The sequence below is a fragment of the Physeter macrocephalus genome, chromosome 3 (assembly GCF_002837175.3).
Source record: "Physeter macrocephalus isolate SW-GA chromosome 3, ASM283717v5, whole genome shotgun sequence".
In the NCBI taxonomy this organism is placed as follows: Eukaryota; Metazoa; Chordata; class Mammalia; order Artiodactyla; family Physeteridae; genus Physeter; species Physeter macrocephalus.
The window spans coordinates 30,352,915-30,377,809 of NC_041216.1; the positions used below are offsets into that span (position 1 = coordinate 30,352,915).

The window sequence follows — 24,895 nt, forward strand, 5'->3', positions numbered from 1 at the left end:
CTTGGGAGCCATCTCCTGTGGCTTGAGTGGGTGAGGGTGGTGTGTAAAGAGGGGACAAGGAGCTTTGGGGATGGAGAGGAGGCCGGGACTGTGGGCCAGGGAAGAAGTTACCTGTGGGATTTGCTCAGGTGAGTCAGCGGTGGAGGTCTTGCTTACGAGCAGGTGTCAGGCAACATAAATGTCACCTACGGAAGCCCCACCTGGAGATGCTGGAAGGCCTGCCACCGGCGTCGACTCTCCGGGGAAGCTGCCTTTGTCGTGACGACCCTCCACCACCCAAAACTCCCAGCCGAGGGTTTTCCAGACATGCCGCCTCCGGCCTGGCACCCTCCAGGTGTGTCCCCCTCCAGGCAGGGCTGCCCTGAACATGCCTGTGTTGGAGGAGCGGTGGGGGGTGCGGGGAGTCTGCCAGCAGGAGGTGGCAGGCAGGAGTCCGGGAGAAGTACAGGGACCCGGGCCAGGGTGGGGGCTCTTTGTATGTGGCAGGCGAGGCTGGCCCAGAGGCTTCAGGCCTAGAGGACACCCGAGTGACACTAATTAACCTCTGTGTCACCAGAAAGTAGAGTGGAGACACCCGTGGGTGAGAGGGTGTGGGGACCCCCCCGGGTGGTCCCACAAGGCCTAATTCGGCACGGAGCTTTCGCCCTTTGTAGTTTAACGATTCCAGCCTCTCGGTCAGAGCAGAATCAGGTTGGGGGGCCCCTGTGAAGAAGGGGTCCCCAAGAAGGAATACTCAGAAGGAGGGGTGCCCTGAGGGCTGGGTCGGCTCCCCCTGCAGCCTGGGCATTTGCTCAGCCTCTGTCCTTCTGGCGACAGACCGTGGGGCAGGCTCAGGCCTCGTTTGGGGGCAGTGTGAGGGGGGCGGGGGCAGTGTGAAGGGGGCAGACCCAGCTGCTGTGGAGGGCTGGCTGGAGTGGAGGTCCACTGTCAGGAGGGGCAGACTGGGGGCTGGCCTTCCACGATGGGTTCCTCCACTACCGACAGGCCCTGGACAAGAGTTCACGGGGGCAGCCTCTGGGGGCAGGCACACGTGAGGGTGGGCACACCAGGAGGGTGCCATGCCTGGAGGTGGGCCCACCTGGAGGAGGACACACCTGGAGACCACCGCTCTCACTGCAACGCCATCCAGGGTAGTTGGCGCCCTCTCTGAGCGTGTTCTTTTCTGGAAAACGGGAACAGCAAGGGGACCTGCCCTGGCGGTGGTGTCAGGAAGATGGCACAGCGGGGTCTCCATCAGGACCGGTGGAGCACCCCACCACGCCCCAACTCTCAAGTCCGTCGTCCCCCGCCCTCCCCAGAGGCCTCTGTTCTCCCTGAATGAAGCATGAGGGCACGGAAGCTTAGAAAAGCACACAGATTTATTGCATATCAATCTCATGTATAAAGTCATTGTAGCATCGGAAAGATTACATTTGGTATACAGTCCTAGACTACAGCATCAACCTCAAAATCAGCTTCTCCTAGGCTTCATCTTAAAGACATTTCTCTACACAAGTACATTTGTCTTTATCACAAGCATCAAAATGAAATCTGCAGAATCGCTCTCTGAATGATTCCTACACTTGGTGTCTTTTTTCATTTCCTTCTCCCACAGCGATTTCCGTATGAATTCAGAACTGCATCTTCCACGTGGGCAGTTCGGGACTTCTAGTCTTGAGGATGTAGACCCTAATCACATGTTCAATAAGTGCATCTACGGGATTTTCCTTTTTGTAAAAATTTCACGAACAGACACGATAATGACTGCTACACACGAGCCATGCACAGTTTACTTAGAACAGAAGCAATTTACAATCGGGGGACGTGGGACACACACCAGCCTCCTTCTCAATGGTTTTTAAAAAAACATTATCTGAAAACCAGACATTTACATTTGATTTCTTTTTCAACATTATATAGCTCCAAAAGAAAAAAAAAAAAGAAACCGAATCTGTAATGTAACAATGGTGAAGGATGACATGGACGCACAGGTTTGGGGTGTCACCAGCGTACACATACAGATGCTTTCAGTGCCGTATTCTGACACGGGGCTCAGCTTCCCTCGTCTGGAACAGAACAGAGGATGCAAAATGCACGGAAAGGAACCCTTAGGGTTACTTTGTTCACAAGTGAATTGCACATTTGGAAACTCAAGCTGCCTTTTCATTTCATCTTCTTTTATTTTTTTCCAAAAGTGGTCATGTGAATCAGTGACAGAGAAGAAATAAAACAAAAACACTGGAATGGCAGGAGAAAAGGATCGCTCCTTGGAATAACGCGAGGACGTCTTAGTCACAGTATCACTCATTGCTACAGAGACACAGTTTCATGGCTTTTGAGACCCGGCTGGCCTCCACCGACCGGGAACAGCTGTATCTTCGCATCCCCAGCCGGGAGGGGAGCGAGGTGCCGGCTCCCTGTCCGTCCCCCTACCCCGGGCAGCAGTGCGGGGTGCTCTCCCGGGGGGGTGCTGCCCCTCGCCCCTCCCCCAGGACAGCACAGTGAATACAGCTCAGTAGATTTCAGTCGCTTGGCCGGGGGTGGGGGGCGCCGGGGCACGCGGGCTCCATAATCCAGTGCTTCGAGGCTTCGGGGCTAACACGAGGGATGTGTATTCAGGCAAGTGCTTTGCGAACTGAGGAAGCAGCCAGGACAGAGAAGGCCAAGGGCCCTCAGGGTTTCCAGGGCCAATCAGGGTCTGGACACACTGGCTGCACCCTTGGCTTTGTGCGGGAAGGCCACGCCGGCCGGGCAGTCTCTCAGGCTCACCCCGTCCACTCATCCACACCCCAGGGTCCCAGGCCGGATGCAGGAACGCACGCCCCTGGGTTCAGGTCGGGGGGCTTCTGGGTCCCACTCATGGAGGGCTGGCTGGCCAAAGCGTTGGCAGCCCTGGGATCCTCCCCGATGGTCCTGGGAATGAGAGGGTGTGGGTCCTCGGGGCACTGGGGTTTGAGGGGCGGAGGAGGGAAAGGTGAGGGGGCTTCCTTTCGAATTTCCATTTGGGGGTAAGTGTCCACAGTCCAGAGAGGGAAGCAGTAGAGGCTGGACCGAAGGGCCCTGGCCCCGGGCACACCTGGCCCAGTGGGACACCTAGTCCACAGCCCCGACCCTGGCCGCCCGCCCACGGACACAGTGGTCAGCCAGCCAGCTGCTTGCTGCGTCTGCGCTCCGAAGCTGGGATCTCGGAATTCTCCCTCCCTGGCTCCCAGACCCCAACCGCAGAGGGTCCCCCGGCACGTGGAGGCATCCGGGCCTGAGCAAAGCAGCCGGTGCTGGAGCCCGGGGGGCAGAGAAGGACCGGAGAGGGGGCAGCTCGCTGTGGCCGGGGGCAATGCTAAGCTTTGCAACCGGGCTTCGCGGATACGCCAGGCGTAGGAAGCAAGTGCTCTCTTTGTTCAGGGGTACAAGGACAGACCCCACCCCCGCCCCCAGGCCGGCCAAGTGCTCAGGCCAGAGGAGAAACTGGGCTTGCTTGAATCGTTTTCAGAGGGACAAGAAAGTAGGACTGAAAATGTGCAACTGGGGTTCTTGGGGAAGGGGAGGAGACAATGCTGAAGAGGCTCGCCCACAGAAGTCCGACCGTGACGGCCACAGACAGGCCAGAGCTGAAAGGCAGGGCCGGCCCGCGGGGAACAGACCCTCGGGTCTCCCCCAGCCCAAACGTCCACATCGCAAAAAAAAGCACACACCTTATTCTTTAGCAGAAGAAATCATATAATTTGGGTTTACAGAAACGGGGAGTTGGTATCCGAGGTTGACTTTTCAAAGGGGTCCCATCTCGGCGGAGGGGAAGTTGGAAATTCCTCCGCGCCGGGCGGGTCTGGCCGAGGCGGGTCGAGTATGCCTCCGAGCAGGTGGGAGCCGCTGAGTCTGCAGGTCCTCGTGGGCGGGGCCACGACCGGCTCCTCCACCAGCAGCTCGTCGGGCTGCCCCGGGGGCGGGGCGGGGCGGGGCGTGACCTTCCAGCCGGCGCCCACGTGCCAGGTGCTCTGAGCCTGTTACCTCGACTGGATCTGGGAAGGGCCAAAGCCCTTTCACTGGGACCCGCAGGGCTGTGCGCCCCCGGGGACTCCCCACCGCAGGTCTCCAGCCCGAGGCTGGACCCCCAGTGCCCAGGTGGACGATTGTCTTGGCCTGGAGTGGCCGGACGGTCGGCCACTCCGCAGCCGTTTGTATTTTCACACTTTCGTTAGGGCAACTTGGGAGATGTTTGTTTTTTTTTCTCTCTTCTTCTCAGGATGCTATTCTTCTTTTTATCTTCCAAACAAGAAAAGAAATAAATAGAGCACTTGTCTTAAATGCAGCTGAAACTCAAATTTAACAGAAACACATGATTGTCTGGAAAACAGGCAGCAGAATTTGTTGGGCGGGGGGCGCGGGGTGTTTGGCACATTCAAAAGCGCCCCACTCCCTGGTTATCGCTCACACGTCACACGACCTTATTACACGGTTTTGGTCCTTCACTAGAGACTTATATTAACATTATTTCTTCACAATAAGAATGTCTAATGCCAAAAATACTGTTAAGGAAGAAATAAAATAAGACAAGAAGTGAATTAGAAAAAATTACAAGTTATATACAGATTAAGGTCAATTCCATCAGGGAAAACAAACGATTACTCGAAATTGGCCCCTATGGGAATAATTTAAAGCCCGTCCGAGTGGAGAAGCAGCCTGGTCCCCGGGGAGGCGCCGTCCCCGCGGGGCTGTGCCGTCTTTGCTCTTCGCGGTAGGTCGCGTCTGGACGCCCTTCGTTCTGGAGCCGGGTCCCGCCCGCCAGGAGCCCACACAAAGAGCGAAGTGGCAGTCGCGTCCTGGGGTGTCAGGTGCACGTGGAGCTTGGCGGCCCGGAGCGAGGCAGCCTTGGAGTGTGGCCCCCGGCGGCCCCCGAGGAGGCCCGCTTCCTTCCCCTTGTCCGTCTGACTGGGGGTGGGTGAGGGTGAGGGCTGGAGATCCGAATGCGACCGGCAGGCCCTGCCCTCTGAAGGACGGTGGCGGGCGGGCGGGCTGGCGCGGGGTGGCCGAGGCACAGCCCTTGTGGGGAGAACACCGGGGGCCCAGCCACCGCTCTGACCTCCCCCACACAATTGGGAGTCTGGGTGGGGGCCACGGGCACGGATCACATGGCACACAGTGACAGGCACATCTCCGAGTCCCAGCCTTGGGCCAGCCCAGGACACCGTATCTGACTCCCGGGCACAGTCTAAAGCTGCTCACGGGAGTCGGCCCCCCAAACTCAGTTCTGCCCGGGGCGGGGGACACCCCAGAATCACCTTGGCTTTACAAATACGGTCAGAGATAGAAAATTTCTCCGCATCTACAGTATAAAGAACACCCCCAAACGCAGTGCTGGTTCCCAGGCAGGTTTGGGTTTGCAAATAAGCTGAGATTTCAAAGCAATGCAAAATTACTTTTAAAAAACAATTGGCAAGTCACTTTTTGATTTTTTCTTTTTAAAAAATACTGTCTATTTTTAAAACCACATGCTTAAATAGACTCTGTCGTCAATAAGATTACCAAAAGGGTCTTTCTCGTAACCTTCGTTATAAAAATCACCTGGGCGATTCCCTCTTTAGAGCACACCCAGCTGTCCGTTCCCTCTCGAGACACCACGCGGGCGCCTGGGAGCGGCCCGCCGGCCTCAGTTTGGGGTTCAGATTCCGCCCTCGCCCACGGGCTTGACTCTGCGAAGCAGCCCCCCTGCGCTGCGCCTGGACACCGTGAGCTGAATCATCTCGGACGCCGTCCTCGAGACCAATTCTTAGAGCCGGCGAAACCCTACGACGGCTCCAAGGACTCCGGGTTCTGAGTTTTCGTTGGAAAAGTTCAAGTTGGACCGTGGCGGGGGGCACAGACGCTGAGGAGAGGTCAGACGCAGGTGACGAGGGGTCTCCTCGGCCCCGGGCCGCTCTGGCTCCCCGAGGCCCTGGCCTCCATCTTCCGCAGCTGGGATTTCTGTCGGGATGGCGGGGGCCCGTGGTGGCCTCGCTTGGACTCTGACCCCAGCCCTTCGGGGGGCGGTCAGAGGTGGTTGATGGGGTTGAAGGCTCCGGACTCTGGCGTGGCTCCCGCGATGTTCAACCAAGCATCCAGAGGGCTCTGGGAGGAGGCGTGGAGAGGAGCGTCCTCGGAAAGGGACAGCATCATTGCATACGCCTGGCGGGAGAGAGGGCGGGGCGCACACGGGACGGGCAGGTGAGCCGTGTGGGCTGCGGTCCTGCAGACCCCAGGCCGGCCCCGGCCCCTCCCGGCCTCCCACCCGCTCTGGCTGGCTCAGCTCCAGAGGCAGATGAGGGCAGAGGCGCGGGGGGCCGGCCCACAGAGGAGGAAGGCGCTGTGGGAGGAGCTCCGTCGGGCGCTTGTGCAGAGGGCCACCAGGACCCTCAGCCTCTTTGGGGCACATCCCCCCTTGCAGTCGCCTCCACGTCCCCCGGTGATCGGCACGCACTCCCAGGCAAGCGTGCTCTTTGGGAGGGACTGGGAGTGCTGGTAGTTACGGCTAAGACCCTGTCAAAGAGGCTCAGGCCCCGCCCAGTGGGGCCTGTTCCCCGTGGATGACCCTGGTGGCAGCACAGAGGTATTCTGGGGAAACGGCGTGCAGCGTTTCTGAGACGTGCCTCTGGCCTGGAGCCCGGCTTAGCGCACAGGGCCTAAGTAGACGGGACTGGGGGCCGCTCAGAGCAGGCGGGTTGGCGGGGGGTGTCCGCCCGAGTTCACGCTCCGGACAGCATTAGTAAAAAGACGAAGACAGACACGCAAACGGCTTTTGCTGAGGCTCAGGTGGGCTGCGGAGAGCTGAGTGAAACCCCGAGCCCCCCAGACTGGAGAGGAGCAGGAGGCAGGCTCCTGCGACACCTATGCTGAGGAAGGAGACGTGCCCAGCCAGCCGGGTGCCCGCTGACCCCGTCACAGCTGCAGCCTGCAATCCTGACCCCCGACGGGGCAGCGTCCCTCGAGAAGACCCTGGGCTATCATCGTCCCTGCTCGGGTAGAGGCAGGGGGAGGCCGGTGCAGCCACGAGGGCAGGGCACCTGCCGTGGACGCCTCCCTCCAGGGACGTGAGGACGGGGACCCACGTGTCCGCGAGCACACTGCAGAGGGAGCGCCCCCGTGGCGGTCCCGCTCGCGTGCTGCCCTCAACCTCTCCCTGCCCCACCCCACTTGTGGGTGAGGGCAGTCGTTGGGGGTCTCTCTCGCCGGTGCAGTGGGCACGGGAGGTGTCCCCCGGGCTGACGTGGGATGGCCACAGCGGGAGGCGAGGCCGTCCCTGGTGGAGGGGGCGCGGCTGCCGCCTGCCGTCCAGCCTGGGGAAGGCGAGGGGGCGGGCTCTGGCGGGTACCTACCTGGTTCTTAGCCTGCCTGTACAGGGTCTGTTTTAAAGGCTCAGAATCTAAGGTGGAATTAAGCACATCTTTAGCTTCAAATGCTTCCTCAGCTGCTCTGCGGAGATCCAGACCCTTCCCAAAAGTCGGCATGGGCTCCAAAGCCAACAGACCGCCTGGCCGCTCCTCAATACACCTGCACCAACGACCGGAGAGGGGCCTGCCGTTAGCCGGCCTGGCCTCTCGCCGCCTCTCTGATGCCCCACGGCTGGCTCCGTGCCTGCATGCACGCCACGGCATCTCCACGAGCCACATGCACGAGGAGACAGACACACGGACACACGGACACCTGGACGGAAGCCACACGGATGCAGGAGAGCGACGGAGGGAGGTGAGTACGTGCGCACGCTGCAAGCGGCAGGCAGGGCGCTTGGGTCTCAGGGATGGGGGGCAGCCGGGGACGCCTCGGCTCCCGAGAATCCGGGCGGCTCTGGAGAGGCCCGGGGCTCCCGCTCCCAGGACTCAGGGCTGGGGGGAAACGGGCCGTCTCGGAAAGGCCTCCGGGATCTACGGGCCTCCCCCAGGAGGATCTCGGAACGGCGGCAGCATCACCGGTGCCGAAAGTAGGCGGCGAGCAGTCGGGACCCGGGGGACGTGGCTGTGGTCCACCTGCTTCCAGAACTGTGGGTGCCCAGCCCCCGCCCCTCACAGCCCGCTGGAGGCCAGATGTCACCGCTCCGGGTTCTTCCGCAGGGCCGGACGCGGCCCGTGGGTCCAGGACCAGCTCCCCCTCAGCCTTCCCCTCCCCCACTCTGCTTCCGGGCCCGGGGAAGCGTGTGTGTGCGCGCGTGCGTGCGAGTTTGGGGGGCTGGGGCCCTGCCCCCCTTTCCTGGGGCCCGGCCTCACCCTTGCCTGCACACAGAAGTCCCTGCAGTGGGAACACCTGCTGGGAAGGAGGGTGAACCCCGCCGGGCGGGCGGCAGGTGTGGGAATGAGGCCCCCCCGCGGCGCTCGGCCCGGCCCTGCCCGGGTCCCCCGCCACGCGGGGCCCCCGGGGGGCTGGTGCCCACCTTCGGGTGCGGTCGAAGCCCACGGCCAGGGAGGCGGGCGGCTCCCCGTCCTCCTCGTCCTCGAAGGCGCCCTGGGGCTCCGGCGCGGGGGACACGGTGTCGTCCTGGGACTTCCCCGCCAGGCTGTCGTCGTCCTCCTCCAGCTCCTCCTCCTCCTCCTCCTCCGCGTCCTCTGGCTTCCCGCCGGCCAGGCCCGGGCCCTGGGAGGCGCCGTCCAGGTCCTGGACTCCCGGCCTGAAATGACACGGACGGACTTGGTCACAGACGCCCAGAGGCCAGCGGGTCGGCTCCAGTCGCTTCAGCTCCTCCGCCGTCCCCGATGGCCCCCCGCCCCCTTCGAAGGCAGCCTGGCCCCCGCGGTCACTGAACCCTCAGAGCCGGGGTCCTGGGTGGCTCTTCCGCACCCTCGGCCCCGGCTGCCATCCTTGTGGAGTGAGGGACTCAGGCAGAGAAGGGGGACGGCTGAGGGCTGGGCAGGGGCTGGGCAGGGACCGCTGGGCGGCAGGGCTCCTGTTATGCCAGCGTGGACAGCGGGCCACTCAGGGGCTCAGGGAAGGAAGCCATGGCCGGCCTGGTGGGGAAGGGGGCTCTGGGCTTGGGCACCGCACAAGGGGCGCCCTCGGGGAGGCTCAGAGCACGGGACGTTTCCTGGCCCAGCCCTGATGGATGCCTGCTTCTCCCCACCCGCCGGGAGGACACGAGGACGTGGCGGCCCCTCTGCAGACGGAGCGTCTGGGATCCAGGGTCCCGGACCATGTGGACCGGGCTGTTGTCAGCGATGGAAACCCGCCGGGGGGGGGTCTCTCCTGCAGCCCGGACCCCACCTCATCTCCCTCGGGGTCCCTGCAGCCGGGCGAGCCTTTCCCACCCTGGGTCCTCATTACTGAAGACAGAAAACAAGCAGTGAGGGAGAGTGTGCTCATTCTCTTCAGAAAAACGTCACCAGCTTTGTCTGGTTCGTCTGCAAGTCTGTGACCAGGGGCTGTGGCCACAGGTGGGCTGGGCCCGAGGCCATCTGGGCAGGGGTCCGACACGTGGGCAGAGGGGGGTGGCGAGGGAGAGGCGCACACTTCCTGAGCCCGAGTTCGGAGCCCCCGGTCCCCACTCCTCCTGGACCTCACACGGCCCACGGGAGTCTGTCCACTGCTGTCAGGGGAGACTCGGGGTCCCGCTCGGGGCAGCAAGGCGAGAAGATACGTCCCACCCGAGTGGTCACCACCTCCAAACGCAGAGAGGGTAGGGGGCCGGGCTGGGCTGGGGGAGACCCCGCTGGCCCTGCTCTCGGCTGTCCCCGTCTTCACTTCTTCTCTTTCCACGGGGAAGGATGTAGATGCTGAGGGCAGACCTGATCTCCAGGACGGGCAGGGCCCCGGCGCGCCTCCCTTGTCACCAGGTGCACGCCCGTCCACCGCGGTGAGGAGCCCGGAGCCAGGTCCTGCCTCCCACTCTGGGTCCTGGCAGGGTCCCCTCGGACAGGGCTTGCCGTGTCGGAGCCCACGCCCTCCCGGGGACGTGAGAACAGGCCCCACGCTGAGGGCTGATGCAAGCGCAGGTGGGGGGCCCCGGGCCCCGGGGCTCAGATCAGCGCGAAGCCCTGGGTGTCGGTTAAGCAAACCTGAGCTCTCCGTGCAGGTTTACACACGCGCCCCTCTCTGCAGGAGCAGCAACCTTGAGCGCTTGGTCTCTGCGTCCCCAGCCCCGCCCTGCACAGAGGGTCTGCTCATTGGTGGGAGGCCCGCATCAAGCACCAGCGCTCACTGGGTGGGAACAGGGGCGGATACGGCGGGGACAGAGCGGAGAGTCTGGCTGGAGCCGGCTTCAGACAGAGAGGACACCGGGACGAGCGTCCAGGCCTCCACACAGCTGCCTGGGGCGGTGGAGTCTCCCCGAGGCCACCGTACCAGAGCAGCGCGGCTGCGGCTCAAACAGCGGGGATCCGTCCCTCCCTGTCCTTGTGGGCACATCCCCCGATCTCTGCGCTGTCCTCACACGGTACCTCCCTGCTGCGTGTGTGTGTGCCCCAATCTCCCCCTTTTCGAAGGACACCAGTCCTATCGGATGTGGGCCGCCCGACTCCAGTAAGACCTCATCTTAACTAATTACAACTTAAGACCCTATCCAAATAAGGTCACACTCTGAGGTGCCGGAGATTAGGATTTCAACATAGGAATTTGCGGGGGCACAGGGTTCAGCCCCGGAGTTTCTGGGATTGTAGGGCCAGGAAGCCTGGCAGGCCCTGAATTCTCACTGACGGTCAAGAGAAAGATGCTGGTTCTGGATGATGTTAGTATCGGCCCCTGATAGGACCGCCAACATCCTACCGCTTTCCGCACGTTAGCCGACAAACGTCAACCGTGACCACGGTCTCCATTTCCGACAACGACGTGCGGGCACCTCCAGTGGCCCCCGGCCTCCGGGATGCAGCCTCAGCAGGAGGGGCCAGCCGAGGGCCTGGGTGGGCACGGTGGCTCTGCCCTGGCTTTCTGAGGGACGTGAGGCCAGCCTCCCCTGAGCCCCACTGACCACCCCCCGGGGGCCCTGGTTGAAACGTTCTGCTCCGTGGGGTTAGGATGGTGCCGTCCCCTCTTCCCTCTGGGGACAACCCCTCTGTCTGGTGGCTCTCCTGGAGAGTCCTCCTCGTGGCTGAGAGCTGGGCCTGTCACCCAAGCCTGAGGTGTGGGAGCCACCCGGCACGGCCGCCCACCCCAGGGAGGATGCCCCGGGCATATCCTTGTCAGTTCTCATCTGGCTTCGCCCCGGGCACAAAGGGGGAGTCTTTCACAGCCAGGACGTGCCTCGTGGCCCGGCCCCTGGGTGCTCGGGTCCTTGACTTTCTCTGAAGGCGGAGATCACAGAGCTTGAACTACGGATAGCTCTCAGAGCCGTGGGCTGCTGTCTGCACACAACTCTGCACCCCGCACGCCGGGAGCAGATGCCAGGGGCTGGGTTCCCACGAGACCACAGCGTGCGCCCAGAGCCAAGGATGGACACGGGCACTTCGTTGGCTGTAGAGCAGGCAGGGCTGCCCCCGGGAGTGAGGTCTCCAGTGCCAGCCAGGGCTCTGGGATGCGCAGCCCATGGCCAGGCTCTCCCACGTCCCCTCCTCTGAGCCCACCCAGGAGCCAGGTGAGATCACCTTCCCGGGCATAGATTCAGGACTTAGCAGAGCCAGAAACAGTCCAAGTGTCGCGTCATGCCCATTTGTAGATTTGACGGGCCTTTTTGGTGCCCCTGCTCTGCCCCGAGGGGCACCAGTGACGTGGGAACAGACAGGCTCTTGGGGAGCTGGGTGTCCTGGGGGACCCTCGTCACCTTGCTGGGGATGGGTGGGGAGGGACCTGGGCCCTGGGGCCGCAGAGCCACAGCCCACCCACCCCTCTGGGCCTCTGCAGAACTAGGGGAGCACATCCCTGAGGACCCTTGGAGTTCGGGCATCTCTGATTCTCTGGCAGCTGAGCCCTGGGACGGAGGTGATGCAGAATACCCTCCGTATCCTTGAATTCTCAGTTCTGCCATTCTTCTGCCTCCGTGTGTGTGTGTGTGTGTGTGTGTGTATCTAAAGGGACAGCACTCTTGCTCAGAAACCTTCTGTGCCTCGGATTAAATAAGAATGTCCTGGAGTTTCAGAGGCGTGGCAGATGTCATGGCAGGAGCCGTCACCTGGCCCATGTTTGGCTGCACATCTCTTAACCGTGAGGCCAAACTGTGCCACTTAGGCCTGTGTGCTGGCGCTGCACTGAGCGTGTGACACACGCCATCAGGCCAGGGCGCCTGTTCTAATCACCCCGTGCAGGTGGAGAAACCGAGGCAGAGAGGGGGCTGGGATGGACACTGGCTGCAGAGCCCACGGGCCTCGCCCTCTGCGGCGGGCCTAGGGTCCCTGGTGCTGGGACGGGGGACCCTGCTGCGGGCGTGACCATACAGGTGACCGTGCAGAGTCCAGACCTTCCCGGGGGCCCGGGATGGGTTTCTTACCGTTTGTCTGTTCGCGTTGTTGCCTGGTTCATCTCGCTGTTGGCAATAAAGTTTCTGATTTCTGAGAAATAGGAGTCTTCCTTCTCATCTAAAAGTGCATGGTGGTCCGACTCGGAGGCGGGGGAGGAGGTGCTGGTCCCCAGGTGGTTGGTGAGGACCCCCGAATGCTGGTTCGCTGCAGCGAGGGGAGCGTCAGAGGCGGGCGTCCCTCAGCTGAGCCCCTCCCTCCGTGGCGCACCAGTGACGGGGCGGGCAGCCAAGGAGGGCGCGCATCTGGGGTGCTCTTAGGGAACCCACTTCTTGGGAAAACCCAAGAGTACAAGATTCTCCGTAGTGAAAACGGTTTGAGGGGTGACTGCAAGCTTTCCCACAGCACTAGCTTGCGTCCCCTCCCCCGCCCCGCCCCCTCCCGCCCCGCCCCCCCCTCCCCACCGGACAGACCCCCACCTGGTCCCTGCTCGTGCTCGTGCTTCTTCAGGTGTCTGTCCAGGTTGGTCTGCTGCCCAAAGCAGCGGTTGCACAGGTGGCACTTGAAGGGCTTCTCCTTGTTGTGGATGTTCCGGACGTGCCGCTGGAGGTTGGAGGAGATGCTGAAGGACCGGTCGCAGTACTTACACCTGTAAGACACGGCGCCTCAGCGGAGCCCCCGGCCTTGAGGAGACCCCCGAGGCCACCGGCACACCCCTCCCCACCGGACAGACCCCCACCTGGTCCCTGCTCGTGCTCGTGCTTCTTCAGGTGTCTGTCCAGGTTGGTCTGCTGCCCAAAGCAGCGGTTGCACAGGTGGCACTTGAAGGGCTTCTCCTTGTTGTGGATGTTCCGGACGTGCCGCTGGAGGTTGGAGGAGATGCTGAAGGACCGGTCGCAGTACTTACACCTGTAAGACACGGCGCCTCAGCGGAGCCCCCGGCCTTGAGGAGACCCCCGAGGCCACCGGCAGGCGGTCCTGGCAAAGCTGCCCCTGGAAGCGGCTGCTCCCCGCCAGACCCCGGGCCGCGGATGGTGTCGGACTGTGCCCGGAGCAGGCGGGGGGGACCCTCCGGGGCCTGTGGCCCTGGGTGGGCAGCAGCGGGACCCTCTGGCGTCTCCCCGCGTCTCTCGCCCCCTCTGCTGTGTGGGTCCGCCCCGCGCGGACGCCGGGGCCTGGCGGTCCACGGCGGAGGGCGGCGTGCTCCTGGCGGCCTCAAGGGGGCACCCGCGCACCAGGAAAGATGCTCCTGGCAGGTTTTCCAGGGAAGGAGCCCAGACCCGCTGCCGGCGGCCTTCCTCCCTGGCGGAGAACCCCACCCTGGCCTGGTCCCGGCCCCTCCCGCAGGTCCTCGGGCGACCGCATCTCCCTTGGGGCCTCAGCTGGCCAGTCCATTAACAGGGCGCGGGGGCTGCCCCAACTCTCTCGAGCATCCTTCACTGCCCTGAGGTGAACAGGGCTCCCAGCCTCACCCCGTCAGGTGGCCTCCGTCCACGGACCCCCTTCAGTGGGGCGCGCCCTCAGCCCCTCTGCAGGGGCACCCGCTGCCAGGCTGCACGGCACACTTGGGAAATTAGAAAAAGACGCTCTTTCCTCCAGATGCTTCTGTTGTCAGAATATTGTCGTGACCCCCCAAGTTCACCAGAGCAAAGCGCTTTACTGACGGGAAGTTGCCATGAGGCACGATTTGAGACGCCTGCCACGTGCAGGTCGCCGTGGGCGTGGGGCCTCGTGCGGGCACAGCCTTCACGACCACCCTTGGAGGCCCCGAGGGCGGGGAAAGCGAGGGTGTGATCACCCACGGGAACTGACAGCGAGGGCCTGAGCAATACGGGCGCTGAGAAGCAAGAAGCAGAGAGAATGAGAGGGAGAGAGCGATCCGGGGCCGGGGGACGGAGGACCCACAGCCGCCAGCTCTGCAAACAGTGCCACCTCCTCCTGGCGGCAGGAGTCCGGGCCAAGGCCGTGCGCCGCTCCCACCCGCTCTGCACGTCCAGCTGGGCCAGGGCAGAGGGACTCCGGCTCAGGGGTCTCCAGTCGCACACGTGTGCGCGCGTCTCAGAGTGCTCTTGCACACACGTGTGGCTATGTGCACGCTTGCGGGTGCGGGTGCGTGTGCAGTGCGTGTGCACACGTGATGGTGGGCACGCTCGCGTGCACCTGGCCTCAGGGCTCCTCCAGGGATGCTCATCCAAGCCTCAGAGGCACAGGTGCACCGAAGCACCCATCCCTGTCCTCAGGCCTCTTCCTGCCTTGGAAACGAGCTCCCAGGGAGCGACAAGCAGAGAGGCGAGCACGGCAGAACGGTGACTGGCCGAGCCCTTCAGGAGGCAGGGCCTATGCAGCCGGTGCAGCGGGGCATGGGCTCGGGACATGAGGTTCGCCCAGAGGGCGTGGCTGGAAGGCGTGGGGACCTGTCCTGAGGACGCGGCCTGGCATCCCTCCAGGGGCCGGTGGCCGTGCTCCAGCACAGCGTACTGGTCACGAGCGCTCGGTCATGTGCTCGGGGACGTTCCCGAGGACGCCCTGGGGTCCTGGCCTCCCATCTGGGGCCGGGCTGGCGGGGGCCTTCTCAGTGCCGCCCACCCAGAGCCCGAGGTGCCCGCCTGACGCTTGACATTCAGAGGCTGGCCCTGCCCGGGGAGTCTGGGCAACCTCAGTGTTCCCAGGGCCCCCGAGGAAGGAAGCCTGAGGCCCCCACTAGCCGCCGCCGGGGCCCAGGAGCTGAGCTCTCCCTGCTCGAAGGGGTGGCAGCTTTATGAAGCTCTGTCCTGGTGGGTTGAGAGGCTCCAAGTTACCCCCGCCTCTCCTCCTGCGGGATAACCCCTGGGGAGAGGGGCCCAGCTAGAGGGAGCCCCTACGGCTCCCCTGGTGTGATTCTGGGGCTTCACTTACTCAGTTCCCGAAGCTTCCAAATTCTGCCTGAGGCCAGGCTGACGCTGGCTCCCTCCACAGCAGATGGGCTAAGAGCCATCCGTGATCTACACACTAACCCCCTGGGCTCCCCCTGAGCCACCCTCAGCCTTCTCTGCTCCTAGGTGCCAGGCCGGCCTGTTAGGCCAGCTGAGCTGCCTCCGGGCCCCTGGGTGTCCCTGGAACGTGGGGCCTTGGTTCTCCCACAGCCTCGTGACTTGGACCCACGTCCTGGCGGCCAGCACCGGGAAGGTGGCTATCCTGTCTTTCTCAGCCTGCAGTGCCAGAGCAGCTGGGCTGGGGCTCGAGCCCTCTCCCTGGCTGGGCTGAGCAGAGATGCTCGGGTGTCCTCTGACCTGGCGCTCCCCTCTCAACGGTCCAGAAAGGAGGATTTTTACATCCCAGCCTGCACCGTCTCGCTCCCCCACTCTGACCCCAGCACCCCCCGAAAGTTACAGAAACCCTCCACCCCCAGTGGCGCCAGGCTCGCCTGTAGGGCGAGTGCAAGGCCAAGCTGGCCCCAGCCCGGGTCTGGGCGTTCACCCCCTGCCTGTCCAACAGGCTTCACACGGGCTGCGTGGTGTGCCCGCCTTGGTCTACACAGGTGCCTGCACACTTAGCCTTCCTTCCCTGTATCTTTGGAAATTCAGGGACCCTCTGCAAGCTCCACCAGCGGCCGTGCATCATCCCAGAGCAGTGGGAACCCTGAGTACGAAACAGGATTGGATGGGGAGCTCGTCACAGACCTGAGACCTCCCACCCCCAACCTCTGCGGGGCTGGGAGGGGCTGAGGAGGGCAGCGACGCATTTAATTTGGTCACAGAGTCCTGAATCTGGCCCTCTCCTGGTCCTAATCTAAATAAATGGCCCAGAGAAGTACATTTGAAATTTAAGGGACTGGAGAGCCCAGGGCTGAGGGAGCAGGCTCTCAGAGCAGCTGGGGTTTGCATTGTAAATAAGCTGACAAGTGGCTAGTGAAATTTATGGCCGCGCTGTATAAAATAACACACCATCGCGCTCCAGCAAGAATGGGAGAGCAAAGACCCGCTGGCCACGGCGGCGGGCAGGAAGGGCCTCGAGGGGACCTTGCTGTGACCGCATCTGCCGCCGCCCTGGGAAAGCCAGCCGTGGTAGAGACCCAGCACCACGTGGGGAGGGTGAAATGGCCCTCGGGGGGCTGGCAGCGTCCTCCCCGGGACCCAGTGGGGCCACACCAGCCATCACAGGGAGAAACGCCTTTGGTCTTTGTAAAAGCCAGGAAAGGAAAGAAAGAAGAGATTTTGAAACCCAGCCCTAACAATAAAACGAGCCAAGAAAGGACACCTATGGGCCACCCGTAGCCCCGACGGAAATGGTAACGGGACCTTGCTGGGTGCTTTGACTTAGCACAGTTAGCGAGACGGGGAGCCAGGGAGGAAACGCGCTGCAGGTGGGGAGGTGAGCACCCTTAAAGCCGGAATCCCAGGTCCCGCCAGGAGCCCGTGGCCAGTCCACGAGCGCTCGCATCCAGAGCGTGACCCGAGGCCCCCCACCCCTGGGCAGCAGCCGGGGGGACCCCTGAGCACGGCGGCTGCCGGGACAGATGAAGGGAGCGCCCCCCCCCGCCCCGTTCCCAGTCCAATTTTTATATCTCTCCTCCCACATCTCAATAAGCCCTCCGTGCTGGAGCCTGAAGGAATGGGGGACCCCTGAGCACGGCGGCTGCCGGGACAGATGAAGGGAGCGCCCCCCCCCCGCCCCGTTCCCAATCCAATTTTTATATCTCTCCTCCCACATCTCAATAAGCCCTCCGTGCTGGAGCCTGAAGGAATGTGTCATCAACTGCCCCTCGCCCCGCAGCTTCCCCCAAAGATCTCTAAGGCAGGACACGGGCTGGGCCGGGCAGAGGTGTGACCTCCTCTCCAGCAAACCTATCAGTCACACTAAGGGGTCTGTCTTTCTCTTGCTTGTGAGGGGCCCCCGCCAGCTGGGCCTGTCCGGGCACACACGCAGCGCACACACGTGGGCTCCGGGCAGGCGGCGGACGGTTTTCATCAGACCTGGCCTGGGCCGGCAACGGGCTTCTGTGGACAGACCTGCACGTTTTCCTCCTCCAGTTCAAGCCCTTCTGACTCACAGAGTGAGCCCAGAAGCCTCAGTGATGTCACAAGCACAGTCCCACACCCGAAACTCCTCAGCGTAGGCTGCCTTGAACCAGAAGTGGTCAGGATTTGCAGCGCACGCTTTCAAAGCAATCATCGTTACCCACGTCGAAACTCACAGGTTGGAAAGAGCGAAAGAAATCTGTGATAATTAAATCCTTCCATAAACACGGCCCCGACCCCCCAGGGGCTCTTACACGCAACACTGTCCAGAAGTTGGTTCTCCTTGCAGAAAACACACGTGGCTCCTTTTCAGGGAGGGAGCCAGGCCAAACCAGCCTCTGTTAAGTTGTAAGTCACTGTTTGAGGGGAACGGGGGGCTGTGTGTTGTGGGCAGGCCGAGGGCACTGAACAGATGACGTGAGCTGACGCTTACCCGGCCAGGACAGGGCATGGGGACTGTGACACTTGCAGGGGTCCCTGTGTGGCCGCCCGGCCGAGGGATGGGGACACGCCCCCAGTCTCCAGGGCCGGTGGGTGACTCCCAGCTCTGTGCGGCGGCCAGAGGACAGGAATCTCACGTTGCCAACTTAAAACCACAGCAAACCCCTTACTCCCGAAGGCTGCTGTTCACCAGACAGCCCGGAATGTCGTCCTGGCATTGGGACCAGCATTTCCCCAATCTGCCTCACGGTCACCATCCCCTGGGACTCCCAGGGTTCCCCTGGGTGGGTTCCCCCAAAGCCAGGGCACTACCCTCAGCTCTTTTCCGGCCCGACAAACGCCCCAGGGACCAAGGGGAAAGGCCAGAACGGTAAACCACCATGGCCGTGATCTCGGACCCCTGGCAGGTCAGGGGTGTCTCCAAGCCTGGGGCTCCAAGTCTCTGAAATGGGGTGATGCCTCCACTAGCTGTGAACACGAAGTGCACTGGCTCTCACACCCCCCATGCGCTGTGGCCACACCTCTGCGGGCAGGAGCCCAGGCACCGAGGGGCGGGGTTGAGGGCAGAGGCGGCGTCCGTCCCGGGCGGTCGGGGGGGGGTGGTGTACGGAATCCCTCAGGACGCCCCACGCTTGGGTGGGACCCGACTTTGCATGGAGCTCCTTTTCCTCTGAGACCAGCCCACCCCGCCTTAGGCGCTTGCCCTGGTCCCCTGCCCAGGGCTAGGTCAGCGATGGCTGCCGGCCGTGGTGAGGTGAGCGGAGGGGGTCTGGGTGGTGGTGAGGCTGAGGCGCCCCCCGCCGGACCACCCCTGGGCCTGGCTTCTCCACTCCAGTCGACACCCCGGCGGCAGGCGGGAGGGCTGCTCCTGGGCACCCTTCTGGGTGGGTAGATGGGAACCTTCCGGTAGCCTAACCTTCATAACGCCCCTGGGCGCAGGATGGCCGAGGGGCCAGGAGGCGGGGGCGCAGGAAGCGAGCTGGTGCAAGCATGCCGGCTCCCACCCGCTGCCCGTCCTGTCCGCCAGGAGCCTGCACCCCCTACCGGGCGGGCTCCTACCTGTAGGGCTGCTCCCCGGTGTGCGTCCTCAGGTGTCTCGTGAGGTTTGCTGATCGGGGGAAGATCTTGCCACAGTACCTGGAGCGGAGGGGTGGGTGAGGGATGCGTGAAGCAGACGCGCCGCCAGAGACTCGGGCGCCCAGGTGCTTTCCTGGCGCTGTTTCTCCCGCACCTGGGGGCAGGTGGCCTGGCTGCACACCCTGGATTTCAGTCTCTCCTCAGCCCCGGGGCCCAGCCGAGCCTCACAGAGAAGCTGGACTCGCACCACTGGGCAGACGGCACTGGCCCACCCTGGGCCCCCGGGGCCGCTCCCCCCGCGACTCCCCCGCCGCCAAGCAGTTTCTCAGCCCCGGAGCCCGGCCTCGGCCGAGCCGGCAAGGACCGGCCTGCACAAGCCCGTGCACCTGGGGACGGACCATCTCTCCCCAGCACTGGGCTCCCCACCGGCCCCCGGAGCTGTGGTTAAACACTGACCGCGGCGCCTCAGCCTCTGGCCTTGCGAATTCCGACCGGCTGGCCAAGGTTGCACTTTCCTGTGCTCACGGGAGCACAGCTTGGTGGGGGGCACGTGCATATCTCTGGGGAATGACGTCAAGGGGACAACGGGCCATCGGTTGCTACCGCGCTGTACCCTGGCTGAGACTGAGAGCTTTCTCCTGGAAGGGCAGGCGCGCGGGCCGGCGCGGCACCCGTGGCCACTTTGCCGGGGCCGCCCCAGGGGCTCTCAGTGTCTCACCTGCACGTGTAGCGCTCCTTGCCCTTCCTGAGGATGGGGTCCGAGAGCGTCGGGGGCGGGGACCGGAAGTTGAAGGGGTGGGGGGGGAGGGGCTGCAGGGAGCTGCCGGATTCCGCCTTCATGGCCGCGAAGCTCTCCAGCTTCTCAGTCATGGTCTCGATGGCTGACATCTGTCGGCAGGAGAGCGGGAGAGACTGTGGGGCGCCCCCGAGCCGCCCCCTCTCTTGACGCGCGGGAACCCGCCCCCACGGGCATCTGGGGGTCCTGGATGAGCGAGCACGTCGCGGGCCCCCAGGACAAGGAGGTCGTCGCTGGAACCCGCGGTCTCCTCCTTCTTCCTGACCACTGGGCTGGGTTCTTTCACTTTCTGCGGCCAGCCCTGCTCCTGTCCTTGCCTGGAACCCCGTCACGGTCCAGGGTCTAGGCTGCGGGAGCTGCAACTGACCTTCCCCAGCCAACCTGTGCTGGCTGAGATGTGGGTGATGCAGGCTGCCGACACTTGCAATTGCACAGCCCTTTACTCTGAAACAAGCCAGCAAGGCCCCGCTGGCTCGACCCCCGGCCAGCACTCCTGATGGCTAGCTTGGGTTAAAGACAGAATTACAGCCAATTTTTTTTTTTTTTTTTTTTTTTTGGAGTGGTGAAAAATTGATAGCTACCTGAATCTATCTCAGGTTAAAACACGACTCACGAGCCTGACGCGCTACCAGCACCTAGTGGCAGCAGGCCATAATTGCAGGCAAAGTGCTGAAAGGAAACTCAACAGCCTAAGGTTGGATTCCACTAACTAAATGTTCGGAATGATAACTCCAACGTGACACGGCACAGGACACGGTGCCACGGGCAAGAGGGGCTGCCTCTCTGCTCCTTGGAGATGCCAAGGTGCTGCCTGGGGAGGAGAAGGGCGTCACCTCCTCCTGGCATTGGTCATTTCCGGCCGGCGGGCAGGGTTCTGATCAGAATCGCAGGCTGCACCTGCCCTGAGGCCCTGGGGCTGGGGGACAGGAGAGGGGAGGGGGCTGCACAGGCCTCAGCAGCACCTCTCCCCCCGAGAGTGCCCGCTGCGGGCCAGGGAGGCCGGGATGAGACCAGGAAAGGAAGAGCTTTCATTATGCCCCGAGCCCCTCAAGGTTTAGGCTGGGGAACAACCGACTGGTTACAATAAAACACCAGAAAGGGGTTTACAAACAGAAAATGGGGTCCATCCTAGTGGCTGAGGCCTCCCTTGACCCTGGGCTGCCGTCTGGGCCCTGGCCAGCTCCGCCCAGTTGCAGGGCTTTGGGCCTCGCCATCCTGTGGGGCAGGCACGCTCCCCATCAGATGTACGCGATGCTTCCAGCCATGGGTGGAAGCATCTGTCCACTGATGGACAGATGGACACGGCCTTGCCCCTCAGCTGCAGCCCAGCCTCTCATTAGCCCCTCCACGGCCTGGACGATGGGACCTGGGCGTACAGACTGCTGTTCATCTGCTTGTGGGTCTCAGTTTTAGCCACAGCCGTGGGAGGCCCTGGGACTCTCCACCACCCCAGACTCCCCAGGACCCCAGAGGTGGTGAGGAGCAGTGGGCTGGCAGGACCGTCTCACCCTGCACCCCATACACCTGCACGTTGGGCCTCGGCAATGAAAGGCCCTGGCAAGGTCCTGCCAGGCAGCTGACCGATGCAGGCTGGCGTCTTCGTGCAGCGGTGACCCCTAGACTTTGTAGAGGCCACGAGTTCTCCTGTCCGAGTGATGGTCTGACCTCAGACCGTTTAATCAGGTGACTTAACTAGTCCTCTCTCCCGCCCCCACCCCTGGCCCTGGGCCCCCGGGCAGGCAGCAGGGTGGCAGGTGGGGGGAGAGGGCAGTAGGGACAATGGGCAGCCGGGCCCCCGCCAGGCCCCTCTTCCTCAGGCCTGGGAGGGTCCGGCCTGCCTGGCCCGCTCCGCCTGATCAGATATTCCCGGCCTAGCTCCCGCACAAACACAAACACAGGATGTGCCTGGCTGGCCTGCCGGCTTTTTCCAGACGGTCCCGAGGAAATCAGGGGAAGTTCTTAACCAAACTCCGAGGCCCCAGCAAGACAATGGGAGGCTCTAAGTTTAGCTGTGAACCCAGGCAGGGCGCAGGTTCCACAAGCCGCGGGGTTTGTCCCAGGCGGGGAACTCGGGGTGAGACAACAATGCCCGGGTCTGGAGTCTGGGTCCAGGCCTGCCCCACAGCTCAGCCCCCGGCCCCTCCGGCTGGGACAGGGGAGGCCCGTGGCTCTGGGGAGGGGGCTGGGCCCCAAGCCGTGAGGACAGGTGGGCACCGGGCCAGGGACTCGGGGGGGCTCCGCCGGCCCTGCCGCTCACCCCCACTGCTGCCGCCTCTCTGCGCCCAGCCCTTGGGAGGACGCGGCCAGGGGGACACAGGAGTGCCCGTAGGTTTGGTGGGGTCTGCGGCCGCCGCCCAGACTTGGGGGCTCTTTTCCCAGACCCCCGATTCCAGTCTCGACAGGCGGCCTCTCCACCCTCTGCATCCCCGGGTGAGGACGGTCACCCTGCCTACTACCCCGCTGCACCCAGGCCCTGCTTCTACTGCTCTTTTCCCTTAAGGATCCCCAAGTCCCTCGTACCAGAGGGCCCGCTGGCGTCCACCCCTTCCCGGCTCTCTCGTGTCTACTCTCGCTACGTTCAAAACTCTTGCGTTTGCTCCATCCAAGCCGCTGCCCACGGCTGCATGCCAGTTCACTCCCCCGCCTAGAGCCTGAGCCGCAGGTCAGCGGGGCCCCTCGTGGACCGGGGTCCTTGGCTGCCTCTGAGGGACCCACAGCGTGCCCCCTCAGAGGACCGCCTTCCTTCCTCACCTGTCCTGGCCCTTCCCATCCTCCCCAGCCTCAAAGGGACCTGTGGGTCTGCAGGGACGGCAAGCGGAGACCCGCCCGGGGTGTGCGCCTTGGCCCGTACGGACTTTGGGGCCCCCGGCTGGGCCCTACCTGGGGGTGGAAGAGCAGCGGGGACGGCCGCAGGTACTTCTCCTTAAGGGCTCCCACAGGGTCGCTCACCTTCCGCTTCTCCACCCTGCTGGACAGCAACACAGAGGGTTACGGACCCCACCGAGCGGCCCAGTGCTGGGCGGGGAGGGGCTGTGGCCCCCGCCCCTCCGGGCGCCCACCCGTGCCCCGCCGGTCACGAGGTGGGGGGCCACCACAGCGGCCCAGCTTGCATGATCCCCTGTGGCCACGTCTCACCTGACGCCGTGGGGACGTCTGTGACCCAGCCTCACAGTCGCCTGCCCGAGCACGAGCTCCCCATCACCACGCCCAGGTCTGGACCCCTTCGAGTCTCCCCGGTGTCCGCCCCCCTCCCCGCAGCTGCTGGCACCCAGGCACGTGACGAACGCTTGATGCTGGAGCCAGGAACCTTCTGAAGGGCCCGTGTGCGCCAGCCTCCGCCAACTGGCCTGTCAGCCCGGCGAGGGCTCCCCTGAAGCAGACTGTGGGGCACACGGGAGCTGCCGCCTACACCCCACGTCCCTCTCCCTCCCGGCCCATGGCACGGGCGCTCGGCCCGACTGGGCGGATACACGTGAGTGACCGGTAGGTCTCGATCCTGGGGAGGCTGCAGGGCCTCCCCATGGCAGCCAGGCAGGGTCTACCTAAAACCTCAAGACAGCTGCTGGAGGTGACAATTCTAGAACATTCCCCAAATGCCAGGACAACTGTCAGTCACAAGCGGAGGAGGTGGCCATCCCTCCTCTCCCTGACCCCTCCTCTACTGTGTCCCAAGGGCGCCTCCCTCAGTTTCCCCCGGGGGAGGGGGTCGAGATTTACGAAGTGGGATGTGGGGAGGCCTGCCACCTCCCCACAGGCAGCCACAGCTGCGGTGACCCGCCACCTCGCCTGCCCAGGGCCACACTCCCATCCCTCTTAGGCGCAGCTCTGCCCCCAGGGGACCGGCTGGGGCCTTGACCGGAGCAGGACGGGGATGGCCACAAGGGCAGGGGCCCAGAGGCGGGAGCACCCCGCGGAGCGCAGGCGGCCACAGGTGACCCCGCCGAGACCCCAAGCCGGGTCCAAGGGGAGGAGGTGGTCTCCACGTGGGAAGTTGGCTTGAGGGGCACCTCGCTTTGCAGGGCTCGGCAGAGGCCCTGTTCAAAGCTGGACTGAGTTGGCCTGTCAACAAGGCCCCCTGGGGGGGCGTGGCGTGGGCCGAGAGGAAGGGGGCCCACGTCGGGGGGTTGTTAAGTGTCTTCTTCTGCCTCTTCCCGACTTCTGTGTCCAGCGGCAGCCCAGCGGGCTGCTCCGAGTGACCCCCCGCCAGCTGACCCCACAGACCCCAGTGGACACGTGCTCTTCCAAGGCGCGTGGCTTTTGTCACCACACCGTCCCCAGCCCATCTTGCAGAGACAGCAGCGCGTGGCGGTGAGAGGGGCTGGAGGGCTGGGGGGTTGCCAGCCTGGCGGTGTTAGGGTTCCTCCAACCTGGGGCAGGGAGGATGGTGGGTATACGTCCACAGTCACTGCCGGGGCGTGGCCTGTGCGGAGTTTCGCTGGAGTCACCCCAGAACCATCCAGGAGCTGAGGGGACCCTGTCCCCTAGCCCTGGGCCAGCCTGTTAACAGGCAGTGACGGTCACCCACACCTTCACTTGGAGGGGAACCTCCCCGACACCATGAGTGTTTATCTTGACTGGGCTTGGGGGGCGGTGGGGAGACAATTTGGAGCTAATCCACTCTCGGGCATTTTGCTGGTGCCTGTGTACAAAGTTGGGGGCCAGGCAGCCCCTCCACCAGCCACTGTACTCTAAATCCTGAGGGCAAGAGGCTAGCACACGCCGGGTCTCGGAGGAGCTCGGACAGGACCCGCGCTGGGGGCGCCTGTGGCCAGTTCCCGCCTCGGGGCCTGACTGGCTGCTCCCCCAGCTTCCAGGAAAAGGCCCAAGGCCCTAAACCAGGCCTGGAAGCGGGAGGAGAGGGGCACAGGAGGGTTGGGGTCCAGGAGGAGAGCTGCGACGGGGTGGACAAGGAGGCCAGGGACTGCGCAGGGACAGTTAGCCGAGAGCCTCTTGCAGGCCTGCTGGCTCCAACTCTGGAGGCCTGACTGGAAGCGTCCCTCCCTAGGTCTCCAATCCTGCCCCCGTCCTCTGCACAAGGGCGGCTCCTCCCGGGGGGCGTCCTCCCTCAAGCCCCAGGTGTCTCCTGGCTCCCCGTGGGTCCCGGAGATCCTTGTTCTAACTGGCAGATGCTCCCTGGGCCTTCGATGGCCATGTTCACCCCAGAAACCCGATGAGCCGCTGTCAGCCAACCATCTGTGGATGGCGTGTTCTTAAAGGAAGACCCAAGGGGGGCATTTTTCATGTTTCCTGTGATGACGCCAGCAGGA

The 24,895-nt window shown here is 63.7% G+C and overlaps 1 protein-coding gene across 1 annotated transcript in view; it reads right to left on the reverse strand.

Annotated features, from left to right (window-relative positions):
- Window positions 1-3,220: 3,220 nt before the first annotated feature.
- PRDM16 (PR/SET domain 16) overlaps window positions 3,221-24,895 on the reverse strand; it is a 339,449-nt gene continuing 317,774 nt past the window's right edge. The window contains exons 10-17 of the mRNA XM_028487992.2: window positions 22,509-22,596; window positions 19,551-19,720; window positions 18,815-18,892; window positions 13,057-13,226; window positions 12,350-12,524; window positions 8,375-8,608; window positions 7,326-7,500; window positions 3,221-6,138 (exon numbers count right to left, since the gene is read on the reverse strand). Coding sequence (XP_028343793.1) covers window positions 6,004-6,138; window positions 7,326-7,500; window positions 8,375-8,608; window positions 12,350-12,524; window positions 13,057-13,226; window positions 18,815-18,892; window positions 19,551-19,720; window positions 22,509-22,596 — 1,225 coding nt within the window. The 3' untranslated portion in view covers window positions 3,221-6,003. The remainder of the gene's footprint in view (window positions 6,139-7,325; window positions 7,501-8,374; window positions 8,609-12,349; window positions 12,525-13,056; window positions 13,227-18,814; window positions 18,893-19,550; window positions 19,721-22,508; window positions 22,597-24,895) is intronic.